This window comes from Schistocerca americana, chromosome 7 (genome assembly GCF_021461395.2).
Source record: "Schistocerca americana isolate TAMUIC-IGC-003095 chromosome 7, iqSchAmer2.1, whole genome shotgun sequence".
NCBI lineage: Eukaryota > Metazoa > Arthropoda > Insecta > Orthoptera > Acrididae > Schistocerca > Schistocerca americana.
Window position 1 is genome coordinate 356,956,480 of NC_060125.1, and position 16,781 is coordinate 356,973,260.

At 39.0% G+C, this 16,781-nt stretch overlaps 1 protein-coding gene across 1 annotated transcript in view; it reads right to left on the reverse strand.

Annotated features, from left to right (window-relative positions):
• The window catches only part of LOC124622928 (myrosinase 1-like), a 197,487-nt gene that overhangs the window by 75,518 nt on the left and 105,188 nt on the right, over positions 1 to 16,781 (reverse strand). Inside the window, exon 8 of the mRNA XM_047148718.1 lies at positions 8,050 to 8,204. Coding sequence (XP_047004674.1) covers positions 8,050 to 8,204 — 155 coding nt within the window. The remainder of the gene's footprint in view (positions 1 to 8,049; positions 8,205 to 16,781) is intronic.

Sequence of the window (16,781 nt, forward strand, 5' to 3'; positions counted from 1 at the left end):
GAGGAGTGGGACAATCTGGACCTACAGTGCCTCGATGAACTTGTGGATAGTATGCTATGACTGATACAGGCATGTGTCAATGCAAGAGGACGTGCTACTGGGTATTAGAGGTCCAGTGTGTGCAGCAATCTGAACCACCTCTGAAGGCCTTGCTGTACGGTGGTACAACATGCAATGTGTGGTTTTCATGAGGAATAAAAAAGGTGGAAATGATGTTTATGTTGCTCTGTGTTCCAGTTTTCTGTACAGGTTCCAGAATGCTTGGAACCAAGGTGATGCAAAACTTTTTTTTGATGTGTGTACATGGAACCCAAGAGGATCAGGAAGGTGCATCTGACTGGAATAAGAGTTGGCTGCCAAGAGATGGTGAGATCTCTGCTTGACTGTGCTTCCTAGTCAACTTCACAGCTCTCATGTGACACTCTACAACCTTCTGAGAGGTGGGCGATGCCACTGACACTAGTTGTAAAGTGTCACATCATCAGCAGTGTCAACCGTGAGAGTAGTGTTTACCAAACAGCTCATGAACAGAGAGTGGGTTGGTGTTGACATCTGGTGCCAAGCCAGCCCAGACTCAGCCATAGATCGCAAGAAAAACTTAGTTACATCAAACACTGAATGAAGAATCTGCTTTAAAACATTTGCTTCCCATACAGTCTGCTAGTCTACCAGAACAGATACTTCAGAAACTCACTCATAATGGAAATATATTGGATCTAATGGTAACTAACTGACCTGTCCTTGTTGAGGATGCCCACACTGAAACTAGTATCAGTGACCATGATACAGCAGTAGCTACAATGATTATCAAAGTACAAAAGGAAACTAACATGAGTAGATGGATTTATGTGTTGAGCAAACTAGAAAAAGAGACAACTGTGTCATATTTCATTAAGAAACATGGTGAGGAAGACCATTTGCAACAGCTGGAGATTTTACATATTGCTAATGTGCCCCTTGACGAATTTTGTTGCCATAGAAACATTAAGCTCTGGAGCGGAGCATGTAGAACAACACTGACTCAAGTCTAAAAGAATAGTTGGCCATGCAGTTGTTAGATATGTACCTATTACCACAGTTATTGATGACAAGGACTCTCCATGGTATACAGAGACTACTACTGCATAATAGATGTACAACAAAATGTAGGACTGCAGGTATTTATGCTGAATGAAAGGCATTTGGCTGTGAAGAGGCCAATCCATCAAGCCTTCGAAGACTAGAGTAGCAGGATATTGTCAAAATATCTTTCAGCCCAGACTCAGCCATAGATCGCAAGAAAAACTTAGTTACATCAAACACTGAATGAAGAATCTGCTTTAAAACATTTGCTTCCCATACAGTCTGCTAGTCTACCAGAACAGATACTTCAGAAACTCACTCATAATGGAAATATATTGGATCTAATGGTAACTAACTGACCTGTCCTTGTTGAGGATGCCCACACTGAAACTAGTATCAGTGACCATGATACAGCAGTAGCTACAATGATTATCAAAGTACAAAAGGAAACTAACATGAGTAGATGGATTTATGTGTTGAGCAAACTAGAAAAAGAGACAACTGTGTCATATTTCATTAAGAAACATGGTGAGGAAGACCATTTGCAACAGCTGGAGATTTTACATATTGCTAATGTGCCCCTTGACGAATTTTGTTGCCATAGAAACATTAAGCTCTGGAGCGGAGCATGTAGAACAACACTGACTCAAGTCTAAAAGAATAGTTGGCCATGCAGTTGTTAGATATGTACCTATTACCACAGTTATTGATGACAAGGACTCTCCATGGTATACAGAGACTACTACTGCATAATAGATGTACAACAAAATGTAGGACTGCAGGTATTTATGCTGAATGAAAGGCATTTGGCTGTGAAGAGGCCAATCCATCAAGCCTTCGAAGACTAGAGTAGCAGGATATTGTCAAAATATCTTTCAGCCCAGACTCAGCCATAGATCGCAAGAAAAACTTAGTTACATCAAACACTGAATGAAGAATCTGCTTTAAAACATTTGCTTCCCATACAGTCTGCTAGTCTACCAGAACAGATACTTCAGAAACTCACTCATAATGGAAATATATTGGATCTAATGGTAACTAACTGACCTGTCCTTGTTGAGGATGCCCACACTGAAACTAGTATCAGTGACCATGATACAGCAGTAGCTACAATGATTATCAAAGTACAAAAGGAAACTAACATGAGTAGATGGATTTATGTGTTGAGCAAACTAGAAAAAGAGACAACTGTGTCATATTTCATTAAGAAACATGGTGAGGAAGACCATTTGCAACAGCTGGAGATTTTACATATTGCTAATGTGCCCCTTGACGAATTTTGTTGCCATAGAAACATTAAGCTCTGGAGCGGAGCATGTAGAACAACACTGACTCAAGTCTAAAAGAATAGTTGGCCATGCAGTTGTTAGATATGTACCTATTACCACAGTTATTGATGACAAGGACTCTCCATGGTATACAGAGACTACTACTGCATAATAGATGTACAACAAAATGTAGGACTGCAGGTATTTATGCTGAATGAAAGGCATTTGGCTGTGAAGAGGCCAATCCATCAAGCCTTCGAAGACTAGAGTAGCAGGATATTGTCAAAATATCTTTCAGCCCAGACTCAGCCATAGATCGCAAGAAAAACTTAGTTACATCAAACACTGAATGAAGAATCTGCTTTAAAACATTTGCTTCCCATACAGTCTGCTAGTCTACCAGAACAGATACTTCAGAAACTCACTCATAATGGAAATATATTGGATCTAATGGTAACTAACTGACCTGTCCTTGTTGAGGATGCCCACACTGAAACTAGTATCAGTGACCATGATACAGCAGTAGCTACAATGATTATCAAAGTACAAAAGGAAACTAACATGAGTAGATGGATTTATGTGTTGAGCAAACTAGAAAAAGAGACAACTGTGTCATATTTCATTAAGAAACATGGTGAGGAAGACCATTTGCAACAGCTGGAGATTTTACATATTGCTAATGTGCCCCTTGACGAATTTTGTTGCCATAGAAACATTAAGCTCTGGAGCGGAGCATGTAGAACAACACTGACTCAAGTCTAAAAGAATAGTTGGCCATGCAGTTGTTAGATATGTACCTATTACCACAGTTATTGATGACAAGGACTCTCCATGGTATACAGAGACTACTACTGCATAATAGATGTACAACAAAATGTAGGACTGCAGGTATTTATGCTGAATGAAAGGCATTTGGCTGTGAAGAGGCCAATCCATCAAGCCTTCGAAGACTAGAGTAGCAGGATATTGTCAAAATATCTTTCAGCCCAGACTCAGCCATAGATCGCAAGAAAAACTTAGTTACATCAAACACTGAATGAAGAATCTGCTTTAAAACATTTGCTTCCCATACAGTCTGCTAGTCTACCAGAACAGATACTTCAGAAACTCACTCATAATGGAAATATATTGGATCTAATGGTAACTAACTGACCTGTCCTTGTTGAGGATGCCCACACTGAAACTAGTATCAGTGACCATGATACAGCAGTAGCTACAATGATTATCAAAGTACAAAAGGAAACTAACATGAGTAGATGGATTTATGTGTTGAGCAAACTAGAAAAAGAGACAACTGTGTCATATTTCATTAAGAAACATGGTGAGGAAGACCATTTGCAACAGCTGGAGATTTTACATATTGCTAATGTGCCCCTTGACGAATTTTGTTGCCATAGAAACATTAAGCTCTGGAGCGGAGCATGTAGAACAACACTGACTCAAGTCTAAAAGAATAGTTGGCCATGCAGTTGTTAGATATGTACCTATTACCACAGTTATTGATGACAAGGACTCTCCATGGTATACAGAGACTACTACTGCATAATAGATGTACAACAAAATGTAGGACTGCAGGTATTTATGCTGAATGAAAGGCATTTGGCTGTGAAGAGGCCAATCCATCAAGCCTTCGAAGACTAGAGTAGCAGGATATTGTCAAAATATCTTTCAGCCCAGACTCAGCCATAGATCGCAAGAAAAACTTAGTTACATCAAACACTGAATGAAGAATCTGCTTTAAAACATTTGCTTCCCATACAGTCTGCTAGTCTACCAGAACAGATACTTCAGAAACTCACTCATAATGGAAATATATTGGATCTAATGGTAACTAACTGACCTGTCCTTGTTGAGGATGCCCACACTGAAACTAGTATCAGTGACCATGATACAGCAGTAGCTACAATGATTATCAAAGTACAAAAGGAAACTAACATGAGTAGATGGATTTATGTGTTGAGCAAACTAGAAAAAGAGACAACTGTGTCATATTTCATTAAGAAACATGGTGAGGAAGACCATTTGCAACAGCTGGAGATTTTACATATTGCTAATGTGCCCCTTGACGAATTTTGTTGCCATAGAAACATTAAGCTCTGGAGCGGAGCATGTAGAACAACACTGACTCAAGTCTAAAAGAATAGTTGGCCATGCAGTTGTTAGATATGTACCTATTACCACAGTTATTGATGACAAGGACTCTCCATGGTATACAGAGACTACTACTGCATAATAGATGTACAACAAAATGTAGGACTGCAGGTATTTATGCTGAATGAAAGGCATTTGGCTGTGAAGAGGCCAATCCATCAAGCCTTCGAAGACTAGAGTAGCAGGATATTGTCAAAATATCTTTCAGCCCAGACTCAGCCATAGATCGCAAGAAAAACTTAGTTACATCAAACACTGAATGAAGAATCTGCTTTAAAACATTTGCTTCCCATACAGTCTGCTAGTCTACCAGAACAGATACTTCAGAAACTCACTCATAATGGAAATATATTGGATCTAATGGTAACTAACTGACCTGTCCTTGTTGAGGATGCCCACACTGAAACTAGTATCAGTGACCATGATACAGCAGTAGCTACAATGATTATCAAAGTACAAAAGGAAACTAACATGAGTAGATGGATTTATGTGTTGAGCAAACTAGAAAAAGAGACAACTGTGTCATATTTCATTAAGAAACATGGTGAGGAAGACCATTTGCAACAGCTGGAGATTTTACATATTGCTAATGTGCCCCTTGACGAATTTTGTTGCCATAGAAACATTAAGCTCTGGAGCGGAGCATGTAGAACAACACTGACTCAAGTCTAAAAGAATAGTTGGCCATGCAGTTGTTAGATATGTACCTATTACCACAGTTATTGATGACAAGGACTCTCCATGGTATACAGAGACTACTACTGCATAATAGATGTACAACAAAATGTAGGACTGCAGGTATTTATGCTGAATGAAAGGCATTTGGCTGTGAAGAGGCCAATCCATCAAGCCTTCGAAGACTAGAGTAGCAGGATATTGTCAAAATATCTTTCAGAAAACCCGGAGAAATGTACTGGTCATTTGTAAAGGCTGTCAGTAGTACCAAAGTTAGTTTCCAGACACTCATAGGTGAGATAGGAACTGAAACTGAGGGTGGAAAAGCAAAATCAGAAATACTGAACTCTATTTTTAAAGTTCCTGTGTAAGTTAGTAATCAGTTTTGCCATTTTTGGGGAGTGATGTGGAATTTTCACATTGCAGTCCTAGCTAAATCTCTTTGGAGGTGTTACATTATTCCCACTTTCTCATCTCCCAGCAAGTGAGGAAAGTGCTCTTGCACAAGGTGCTTGAAGTCTGCCATCAAGTTCCCCAGGGGATACTGTAAGCATTTTGGATCAAGTCCACCACACTTTTTGATTGCACAGACTTGAAGCTTATGTTAAAAAGAACTTTGTCACAATTCATAAATCATTCGGTCATTAAGGAATTGTTCATAATATAACTAATAAATTTAAGTTCAGTCAAAACAAAAAAATTCAGCACAACAAGAATTTTGCCTCAGAAACACACGCATTTAATTTTGTGCACAAATTATATAATAAATGATTAATGTTTTTGACCAATGGTAACATAAGCTTGGCATAAACACAATGATTAGTGGAGTCACCATTAGCTTTATCATATGTATTGTCACAAAATAGGGAAAGATTATTTGTTTTTATTATGTACACATATGTCAAAATTAATCCTTATCTGAGAATTTCTTTACGATGTTGAACTTTTATATTGAGTAATAATAATGATTTTTAAGATTTGGAAAACTCAAGAATACTGTTATTAAATATCATGCTAAAAGACTGATATGAACATCATTCAAAATTCAATAAAACAAGGTCAGTGAAATGGCGTCCACTCTCTTCCATTCTTGCTCTGAAAGATTCAAAAAAATCCACATGTATGTACACTACCATCCTTTAAACTAAGCGAGATGGCACAGTGGTTAGCACACTGGACTCACATTCAGGAGGATGGCAGTTCGAACCCATGTCCAGTCATCCTAATTTAGGTTTTCTATGATTTCCCTAAACCACTTCAGGTGAATGCCGGGATGGTTCCTTTGAAAGGACACAGCTGACTTCCTTTCCCATCCTTCCCTAATCCAGTGGGGCCGATGACCTCGCTGTTTGATCCCCTCCACCAAATGGACCAACCAAACCTCCTTTAAAATTTTGTGATGAACACAAAAATCAAGAAAAGCCTAAAATAATGGATCTTGAAGGAGTGAGTAGCTGATCACTGACAAAAAGGAAAAAAGATGATTAATCCATCCTAAAAATATACTACTCACAAAAGCTTCAGCTTAACAATGTGAGTTTGATGTCAGCAGGAAAAAAAAACTGATTTGAAAAAGGAAAGAAGAAAATGATAGAAGAGAAAGTATGGAAAAAAGATTCTTGTTATGTTTGTCATCTTGACAACTAAAATGAGGAGCAGGCATGGCACTAAACTAACAGATTCAATTATCACAGTGTACAGTAAAGTTTTTAATCAATAATCTGACAGGTTAGACATGGTCTGTCACAATTTCCTATCTCTTCCCTCCCATTCAAGTTTTGCCCTCCACAGCTCCTTCTAGTATCATGGACATTATTCTGTGATGTTATATAATCTTTTCCATTCTTCTAGTTAGTGTTTTCCAATCATTCCTTTTCTCTTTGGTTCTGAAGAGAATTTCCTCACATTTTATCAGTTCAATCATCAAAATCTTTATGTACTATATATCTCAGATACTTTGATTCTGTTGTTTTTTCCAGTTCTCCCACAGTACATGATTCACTTCCTTGCAATGCTATACTAAAGATGGACATTCTCAGAAATTTCTCTTCGAAATTAATGTTTATCTTTCACGTCCATAGCAGTCTTGTAGTGAGGAATGCTTTCTTTTGCTGCACAAGTCTGCTTGTTGTGCCCTGCTTACATCATCATGCCTTGTTTTGTGTCCAAGGTAGCATATTTCTTTCATGGTCCCATTTCTGATGTGAAATTTATCACTAATCTCATTTCCACTACTACTCGACACTTTTGTCTTTGTTCGGTTTACCTTCATTCCACATTTTGTAGTCAGTAGACTCTTCATTCCATTCAACAGGTCATATAAACATTCTTCACTGTTACTGAGGATGGCAACATGACCAGTAAATCTTGTCATTGATATCCCTTCACCCTGAATCTTAATCGCTCTCCTGTATCTCTCTCTTATTTCCACAATTGCTTCTTTTCTGTACAGGTTGAATAGAAGAGGAGAAAATCTATACCCTTGTCTTATACCCTTTTTAATTTGAGCACTTCTGACTTGATCTTCCATTCTTATTGTTAGCCCGTTAGTCCTTGTATATATATTATACTTTTCCCTGCAGCTTATAACTGTTTTTCCACAAATTCCAGACATCTTTCATCGCTTTAATTTGTCAAAAACTTTATCTAGGTCAACAAATCCTATGATAGTGTCTTGGTTTTTATTTATTGTTGCCTCAAAGTGCAATGTCAGAATAGCTGCTCTGGTGCCTTTACATTTCCTAAAGACAAACTTATTGTATTGGCATCTAAGAGATCCTGAATTTTCTTTTCTCACATTCTGTATACTGCAACTGCACTAGTGTTTCTTATAATTTCAGCAGCAGAAGAGGTATAGTAGTAGGAGGACATAGTTCATGTAATGCATTCAAACCTGAAGCCATTTGGCTGCAGCAGTTGGCCACTGTGGGTTGAGGTCCATGCTGGCTCCAGCATCCCCTGCAGATTCATTGGACCTCCCCAGTGATGATGTGTATTCATTTACACCTATGAAGTCTGCAGAGCCTATAGGAACAAAAATATCAGGTACTGAAGACATGAAAAAGGACAAGTAGGTTTATTCACTGAACTGGAATGATAAAAGCAAGAACAGTATTTTCAGCAAGTCTAAGAAGTATACACCCGAATTCAAAAAGTGTGTGTATCTTTGTGGCAGAAGTCTAAACCATAACAAGTGGACAAATTACTTTTTGTAAAAACTAAATGCTCCCCCACCCCATCTATCTTCATCACCCCTGTCCTATCCCTTTTATACTGATAAGCTTTGCCCATCCTAGCTCTCTTTCTCTCCCTCCCCCCCCTCCCCCTCCCCCTCTCCCTACCTCCTGCTTTTTTTCTTGCCTATCTCATGATCATTTTTAACTAGGCATAGGCTGAAACTTACCAATATTTCTGTAAGTATAATGAAGTGATTATATACACCATTTTACGCACAATACCCTTTTATTTAGTTGCAACATAACAAACAAAGTGTATACCTCTAAATAAATACATTGTCTATAATAGAGGGAAACATTTCACGTGGGAAAAATATATCTAAAAACAAAGATGATGAGACTTACCTAACAAAAGTGCTGGCAGGTCGATAGACACACAAACAAACACAAACACACACACAAAATCAGAGCTTTCGCAACCCCTGGTTGCTTCATCTGCTTGTGTCTGAGTGTGTGCGGATGGATATGTGTGTGTGTGTGTGTGTGTGTGTGTGTGTGTGTGTGTGTGTGTGTGTGTGTGTGTGTGTGTGTGTTACCTGTCCTTTTTTCCCCCTAAGGTAAGTCTTTCTGCTCCCGGGATTGGAATGACTCCTTACCCTCTCCCTTAAAACCCACATCCTTTCATCTTTCCCTCTCCTTCCCTCTTTCCTGACGAAGCAACCAGGGGTTGCGAAAGCTCGGATTTTGTGTGTATGTTTGTGTTTGTTTGTGTGTCTATCGACCTGCCAGCGCTTTTGTTTGGTAAGTCTCATCATCTTTGTTTTTAGATAAATACATTGTCTGAAAGACATTTACATTGCATGAGCAATGTGGCCACTCTCAAACCTATCAGAATAACTGAGAGAAATTACTAAAAATACGTACATGAGAGGGCTGATTTCAAGGCTAATTTTTACTCTCTGTAGTGTTCCCCTTGACTCAAATCTCATAGATGTGAGTCATGTGTGATTCCAGTGGAACAGTTGTGCACAGCAACTGTAGTATACTGCAAAAAGGGAAAAGGTATTCAACAATCAACTGCAAATCCAATCTGTATTTTTATTGCAGATCTACATTTCAGCTACTGAATAGCTGTCTTCAATATTAGAAAATACAATAAATATACAAGAATCAGTACTTAAAAGGTGTAAATTAAAACCACATTGTACAACAGGTGTGATAAAGTTAGGTAACATACCATTTAAACAGAGGTATATAGACTCCCCAAGGTTGTGACTTTAATTACTGCATTAACTAAAATGGGTTGGGTGCAATTTATGTAAAACAGGTGACAAGCAAGGTAACAGCAAAAAATTAGAAGACAAACAACAACCACCATAGTATTAAATTTTGTTTTCACTTGTTGAACTGGCAAATGCAAGTTTACTTGGTTTTTAGTTCTCTAATTTTAATATCAATTTTATAAAAAAAACTGTACTGGTACTGGTAACTTTGAGCTGATGTTAGTAATGTAGAGGGCATTGCTCTAACCATATGACATGTCCTGTGGCTGCTTGTACTGCTCTGGGAACAACAGCCCCAGTTAGAATCTGGCAATGTATATCTTAAAGCCATTAATAACCTTTGTTGTCACATGCTCGATGAGTATATGATTTGACTTAAAAAGTATGTTACCTAACTTTGTCACTACTATTGTACACAGTGGTTTTTATTTACAACTTTTAAGTTCTGATTTTTTATATTTTCATGTAGTTTTTAGAAGATAGCTATTCAATAGCTGAAATCTTGATCTGCAAGAAAAATACAATTTCAATTTGTGACTGATTGCTAAATTCCTTCCCATTTTTATCATATTTGAGTGTTCAAAACCACCTTCAATGTGTGAAAAATTGGTGCAGAACTCCTTAGAATTTGCAGGCCACTCTAGACCTGATGCTTCTGGGGCTTGAGCTGGATTTAAGTGGGGGCCACCTCCAGGGTGATTTCTGGATCTGCAAGGGGTCCTGATTTTGGAGCCTGTGTGCCTGTACACCATGGGCCTGACTGTTTGAGGAAGTATCCAACTGTTCTACATGCACTCCTGTGGTTTGCCGAGTGCCTGATATCAGCTGTTTGGGTTATTTAGCTCTTCTAGAAATTTCTTGTACAATTTACGTATCTTTTTGAACAGTACTGTTCAAGTGTTTTCAGCAGTGGTACTTGGGCAACAGAGAGTTGCATTTGGCCAGCTACTGTAAATTGTTGTTTTAAGTATTCAGGTACAGGGAAATGAACAACCTGTTAGCTCTCTGAAATACTGAATTAAGTTATGTTTTAAAACTGAAGATTAATTCTTGCAGGTAAAGAGCATAAAAATGATATGGAATGGAAGTTCATCATTTTCTGGAACATGAACTAGGGATGCAGCTTATCAAAGGTGTTACAGAAACACACTTGTGAAGACTTCACAAACCATGGTGAGGTGGACAGGCTAGCTTCACATGAAATTGTGCTGCCGGGGCTGGAATATTGCTGAAGCAGAAAGGTGAAAGACTCCAATCCATCACAGTGGCAAGCTAAATTACCTCATGTCAAAGCCCAACACTGAGTGGCCTAGGTCAACAATGTGAGCAAAAGTGGCATCCTGTCATAACAAAGCCAGGCTGAGTAACTATTAATACTTGTCACTCAGACCCTAGCAGTATCATGTCTCCAAATGCTGATAATGCTGAGACGTATACAGTTAGACCTGATACTTCTGGGACTTTGGTGGAGTCACAAAAGGGAACACCACCAGGGTGACTACTGGATATCTTCAAGCGGTCCTGGGCTTTGGTCCATGTGCCTGCATGCCAAACGCCTGACTATGGAAGCAGCCAGCTATTCTACTGTGGTTTACCAGGTGCCTGCCATTTGTCTTGCACCTGCAATGTCACTTATCACTGACACTTCTCTCAGGTAACACACAACTGCCTTTGTATTCTTGCTCTCCCATGAGCAGAGCAGGCCACTGTGTGCTTTTCTGAGACAGCTGTTGCTTATTGGCAGTCAAGGAACACTTTTGATCCAATGTCACATCCATTGTACAAGCAACTCACTAACTACAGAATGTGTCTGCTAATGTAGAGTCTCTGATTCCACAACTGCCGAGGAACTGGCAGTATGTGTCCAACATCCTGCACTCTATTCTGAGTCACCTGGCATACAATGGTGTCCATACCTCCAACACTAGTGTCAGAAGAACCACTGATAGTGAACATCATCATGGGTCAGCATTCAGTAGTGTCATCTCAGTGTTGTGAATAAGAACAAATTGTTTTTTGGCTGCTTTCCATTTGAGTAACAGGAAACAGGGGAATGATTAGATTGGAGAGTTGGTTTAAAAGTTCAGTTTTTTTTTCTTCTGTAGCATTTCTCCTATTATATTTTTTTCATATTTTTGTAGACACAGTCTACAAAAGTAAATCAGATTAGCATTACAGAGGCAGTTCAGTTTCTGCCAGAGCAGGTGGCACAAATGAAAGCAGATAACAAAGACTTCCATGGGCATTTAGAGTGAATGAAGAAACTGGTTTGCTGGTTAGCGAGTTATGTATTGTTGAGTCCTAGATGCACAGGAATGTTGTATGTATGTCTCAGATAGTGGTTAAGCAGGTAGTGCCTGGTGAAATAGATAATTTTGGGACCAAAGACATGTACCTGTCTGAAGACTTGTTGACCACAAATTTGGAGATTTTGGAAGAGGATGATCTGGATAGGATAAATATGAATCCTAAGCATAAGCAAGCCACTATTATAACTGCTTTGTGGAAAAAAGTGCAGCACTTAGAATCCTAACTAGGAGAAAGTCAGCTGTATACTGTAAACCTTACTGTGTACCTCATTATGTACAGTGAGTGATGGAGGAGTTCATTAACCAACAATTATGGAAGAGCATTACTGAGGAAAGTATGACTCTCTGGGCAGCGCCAGTGGAGATTGCACAAAAGAAGAGTTCAGATGGAACCAAAGCATACCTGTTTTGCTGTGACTAAAGATATCTTAAAAATCATATGACTGTGGGTGCATATCCGATCCCAAATATAATGGAAACATTGAATAATTTGGGGCAGGGCAAGTATTTTCTTACATCAATCTGTTGCATGCCTATCATCAGTTAGAAGTAGCACATTAAAGGCCTGGACAAAATGGCCTTTTTGTTCCTTTGGGGCCCTACAAGTATCAGTGCATGCTGTCCAGGTTAAAGAATGTGCCAGCCACATTTCAGGGTCTGTTAGAGGAAGTTTTGTGGGGGTTAAAACCAAGGCAATGTGTGGTATATTTGAGCAATATAACTGTTTTTGCAAAGGATATGGAGGAACACATGCTACGATTAATGGCTATATTTAAAAGGCTACACATAGCACACTTAACTATCAGTATAGAAAAGTGTCACTTTGAATTACAAGTAATATGATATTTAGGTACATGATTAGTCATGATCGAGTTCAGATAGTCTTAGATTAGTAAAGGCCATACAGGATTTTCTGATGTCTTGTACAGAGGAGGAGTTAGTCATTCTTGGCATTAGTGAATTATTATTATAGAAAGTCCATCCCAAAATTTGCAGGAGTAGCATGACCTATCACTCACTCATTGATGACAGGTGTGGAATTCTATTGGACATCAGAATGTGAAGAAGTATTCAGAAAATGCAGAGACTTGGTGACAACTGGTTTGGCATTGATTTTTCCAAATTATAAGGAGATTATATTGTCTTGTGATGCTAATAACCATGTGCTTGACTGTGTGTTAAGTCGAGAAGTAGGTAGGGTGGAGTATCCAGTTGACTATGCCTCATGTCAGTTAAATAATTCGGAGAGAAATTGTTCTACCAGAGACAGAAATGCTGAACCTCACACAGCTAATACACTTTCTATATCTTTAATGTGCTAATAAATTTAAAGTGTCACTGGATCAAAGTTCATTAAAATGGCTGTTAGGGTTGAGTATCCATCTACTAGATTAACACATTGGGCACTGAAGCTTAGTGAATTCAATTTTGAGGTAATTGATCAAGCTGGCAAAAAGGGAATGCAAATGGTGTCATGAGGAAAGTTGGTGTTCTATGAAAAGTGGATCCTACTGTTGTGGAGAGACAGAAGATACAAGCTGCTGATGAGGACTGTAAGCTATTTGCAACAAAGCCACAGTTCACTATGCACGATGGGGTGTTATGGAAGAAAAATAAACTTAGACTGTGTGTTGCAATTCCAGCCATGATGCACAAGGAAGAGGAAAAAAAAAAAAGAAGAAGATGGAATGGCATACACATAAACAGGATGTGGAACAGTTCATGAAGAACTGTGTATCATGTGCACAGCACGATGAATTATGCTGTTACTATATTCTGCTGTGAAGATTAGCAGGGGCTAATAAGTGTAGTGACCTGTGTAAGATTCAACATCCACAGTCCATTCATATAATTGTATGGCACACCACAGAAGTCACAAGATGCCACCCCCACTCTTGGATGCATGCGCACCTCTCCATAGTGCACTCTACCATCTGTCTGATTGCTTACAGAGCAGAGCCCAACCAGCCTCACATAAAGTCTGATGTGTACTTCAACTAACGTGAATAGGACTAGTAGGGCAGTCACTCCATAGCAAATGTTTTTTCTGTACTAATATACTTGGAGTAATAAAATGTTGTGTTTGTTATTATGGTGATAAGCCAAAAATTATGGCCACTACCCATCATGACATTGCATGCCACCTGGTGGCATTGCGGGCATGTGACACGGTAACAAAAGTATGTAAGCAGAGCAGACATGGACAGGGGATCACCCTAGCAGAGATATGGGCTGCATATGGAGAAATCCATTGAGATAATTGACTTTTACAAAAAGGCAGATTATCATTATGCAGATTATCATTATTATCTAAAAAATGGTGAAGCTGGTTGAATGTTCATGTGCTACTGTCATATCTATGGAAAGAAGTAGGACGACAGCGAAACTACAACTAGCCACTAAATGGTTGGATGTCCACAACTCTTTACAACGGAGGCTTGTCTATAAAATAGAATAGATGGTGACTCTGGCATCTCTGCCAAAAGAGAAAATACTGGTGCATGCACAAGTGTTTTGGAGAAGATTGTTCATTGAACCTTGTTGAACACAGAGCTCCACAGCAGCACATACCTCCACAAACCTACCAACAAACCATCAGATCACTGATACACAGAATCAGAATTTATTTCATTACAAGGATGGACAAACAAGCCATTAAGCAGGTAATCATAATGTTTTGACTCATCAGTGTATCTGTGTGTTCTTGTAGCTAGAACAATAACACATCCAAAGTGATTGTTGTGGACATCTTAGGTCATTTTACAGAAACACTGATGTGGAATCACTATATACTGACCACAATAGATCATTTTTCACATTATGTGGGAATGGGAGTGATCCCGAATCAGCCAGCCTCCCCAGTGATTCAGGCCATGGTAAATATTTGATTGTTGAAGTTTGATATTCTGGAAATGGTAATTGTGGAACAGGATACCAATTTTACCTTGGAATTAATAAAGCAGCTGTGTTATCTATTGCATATTTGTAAGTTAAGGACAAGCATGTAACACCTGTGGGTGAATGGATGAACACAGCATGTGCATCAGACAATAGGGAAGATGTTGAGTCATTATGTAAAGAGACATCATGAGGACTGGAGAATGCTGTTACTATTGTTGTCACATCATGTAATTCTAAAGTTGATGAAAGTATTACTCTGTCACCATATGAGGTAATATATGGCCAGAAAAAAGCTATCATCAATTGAAAGACTCAGATCTAAAATATGGAATGATGATGAATCAGTGCTAAATTTCACAAGAAATTCATTGGAAATATGGAACCAAGTACAGAAAGTCAGTACAAAGCCCTTCAAATCTCAGGAATGGATGGGACAATGGAATGCAAAGCTATCTGAGTACTGATTAGAATAGTGGGTAATGTTAACTAACCCTTACACCCTGAAGGTAAAGATAAACAAATTCTTCACACATTATCAGGGTCCATATCAAGTACTTAATTCTGTCAGAAACAGCAAAGGACTTGGAAGAGCAGTTGAACGGAATGGACAGTGTCTTGAAAGAAGGGTATAAGATGAACATCAACAAAAGCAAAACAAGGATAAAGGAATGTAGTCGAATTAAGTCGGGTGATGCTGAGGGAATTAGATTAGGAAATGAGTCACTTAAAGTAGTTTTGCTATTTGGGGAGCAAAATAACTGATGATGGCCGAAGTAGAGAGGATATAAAATGTAGACTGGCAATGGCAAGGAAAGCGTTTCTGAAGAAGAAAAATTTGTTAACATCTAGTATTGATTTAAGTGTTAGGAAGTCGTTTCTGAAAGTATTTGTATGGAGTGTAGCCATGTATGGAAGTGAAACATGGACGATAAATAGTTTAGACAAGAAGAGAATAGAAGCTTTCAAAATGTGGTGCTACAGAAGAATGCTGAAGATTAGATCGGTAGATCACATAACTAATGAGGAGGTATTGAATAGAATTGGGGAGAAGAGGAGTTTGTGGCACAACTTGGATAGAAGAAGGGATTGGTTGATAGGACATATTCTGAGGCCTCAAGGGATCACCAATTTAGTACTGGAGGGCAGCATGGAGGGTAAAAATTGTAGAGGGAGACCAAGAGATGAACACACTAAGCAGATTCAGGAGGATGTAGGCTGCAGTAGGTACTGGGAGATGAAGAAGCTTGCACAGGATAGAGTAGCATGGAGAGCTGCATCAAATCAGTCTCAGGAATGAAGACCACCACAACAACAACATCAAGTAACTGAAATGACCTCATCATTGAATATAGAACTACAACTACCTGGTACGACATTCATATATATTGGGTGTATCTGTCCCTTTCAGTGTACTCTGGACTCTTTACTGCCATTACTGGCACCTGTCCCAAGAAAGTGGAGAGGAGGTAGGAAGAGGAGCGCAACACAGCAAGCAGAACAGACTGCACTTGCACCCATCCAAGCTATGCACAGATTACCATACATTTAAGACCTAGGATTAGGGGAATGTAAAAAGGATGGATATAATGAGTTTTTGGGTTTTTTTTTATTACATGATTTGTTTTATGAAGGGTTTTGTTTTTATTTATATGTACACTCCTGGAAATTGAAATAAGAACACCGTGAATTCATTGTCCCAGGAAGGGGAAACTTTATTGACACATTCCTGGGGTCAGATACATCACATGATCACACTGACAGAACCACAGGCACATAGACACAGGCAACGGAGCATGCACAATGTCGGCACTAGTACAGTGTATGCAGGCTGCTGTTCTCCCATGGAGACGATCGTAGAGATGCTGGATGTAGTCCTGTGGAACGGCTTGCCATGCCATTTCCACCTGGCGCCTCAGTTGGACCAGCGTTCGTGCTGGACGTGCAGACCGCGTGAGA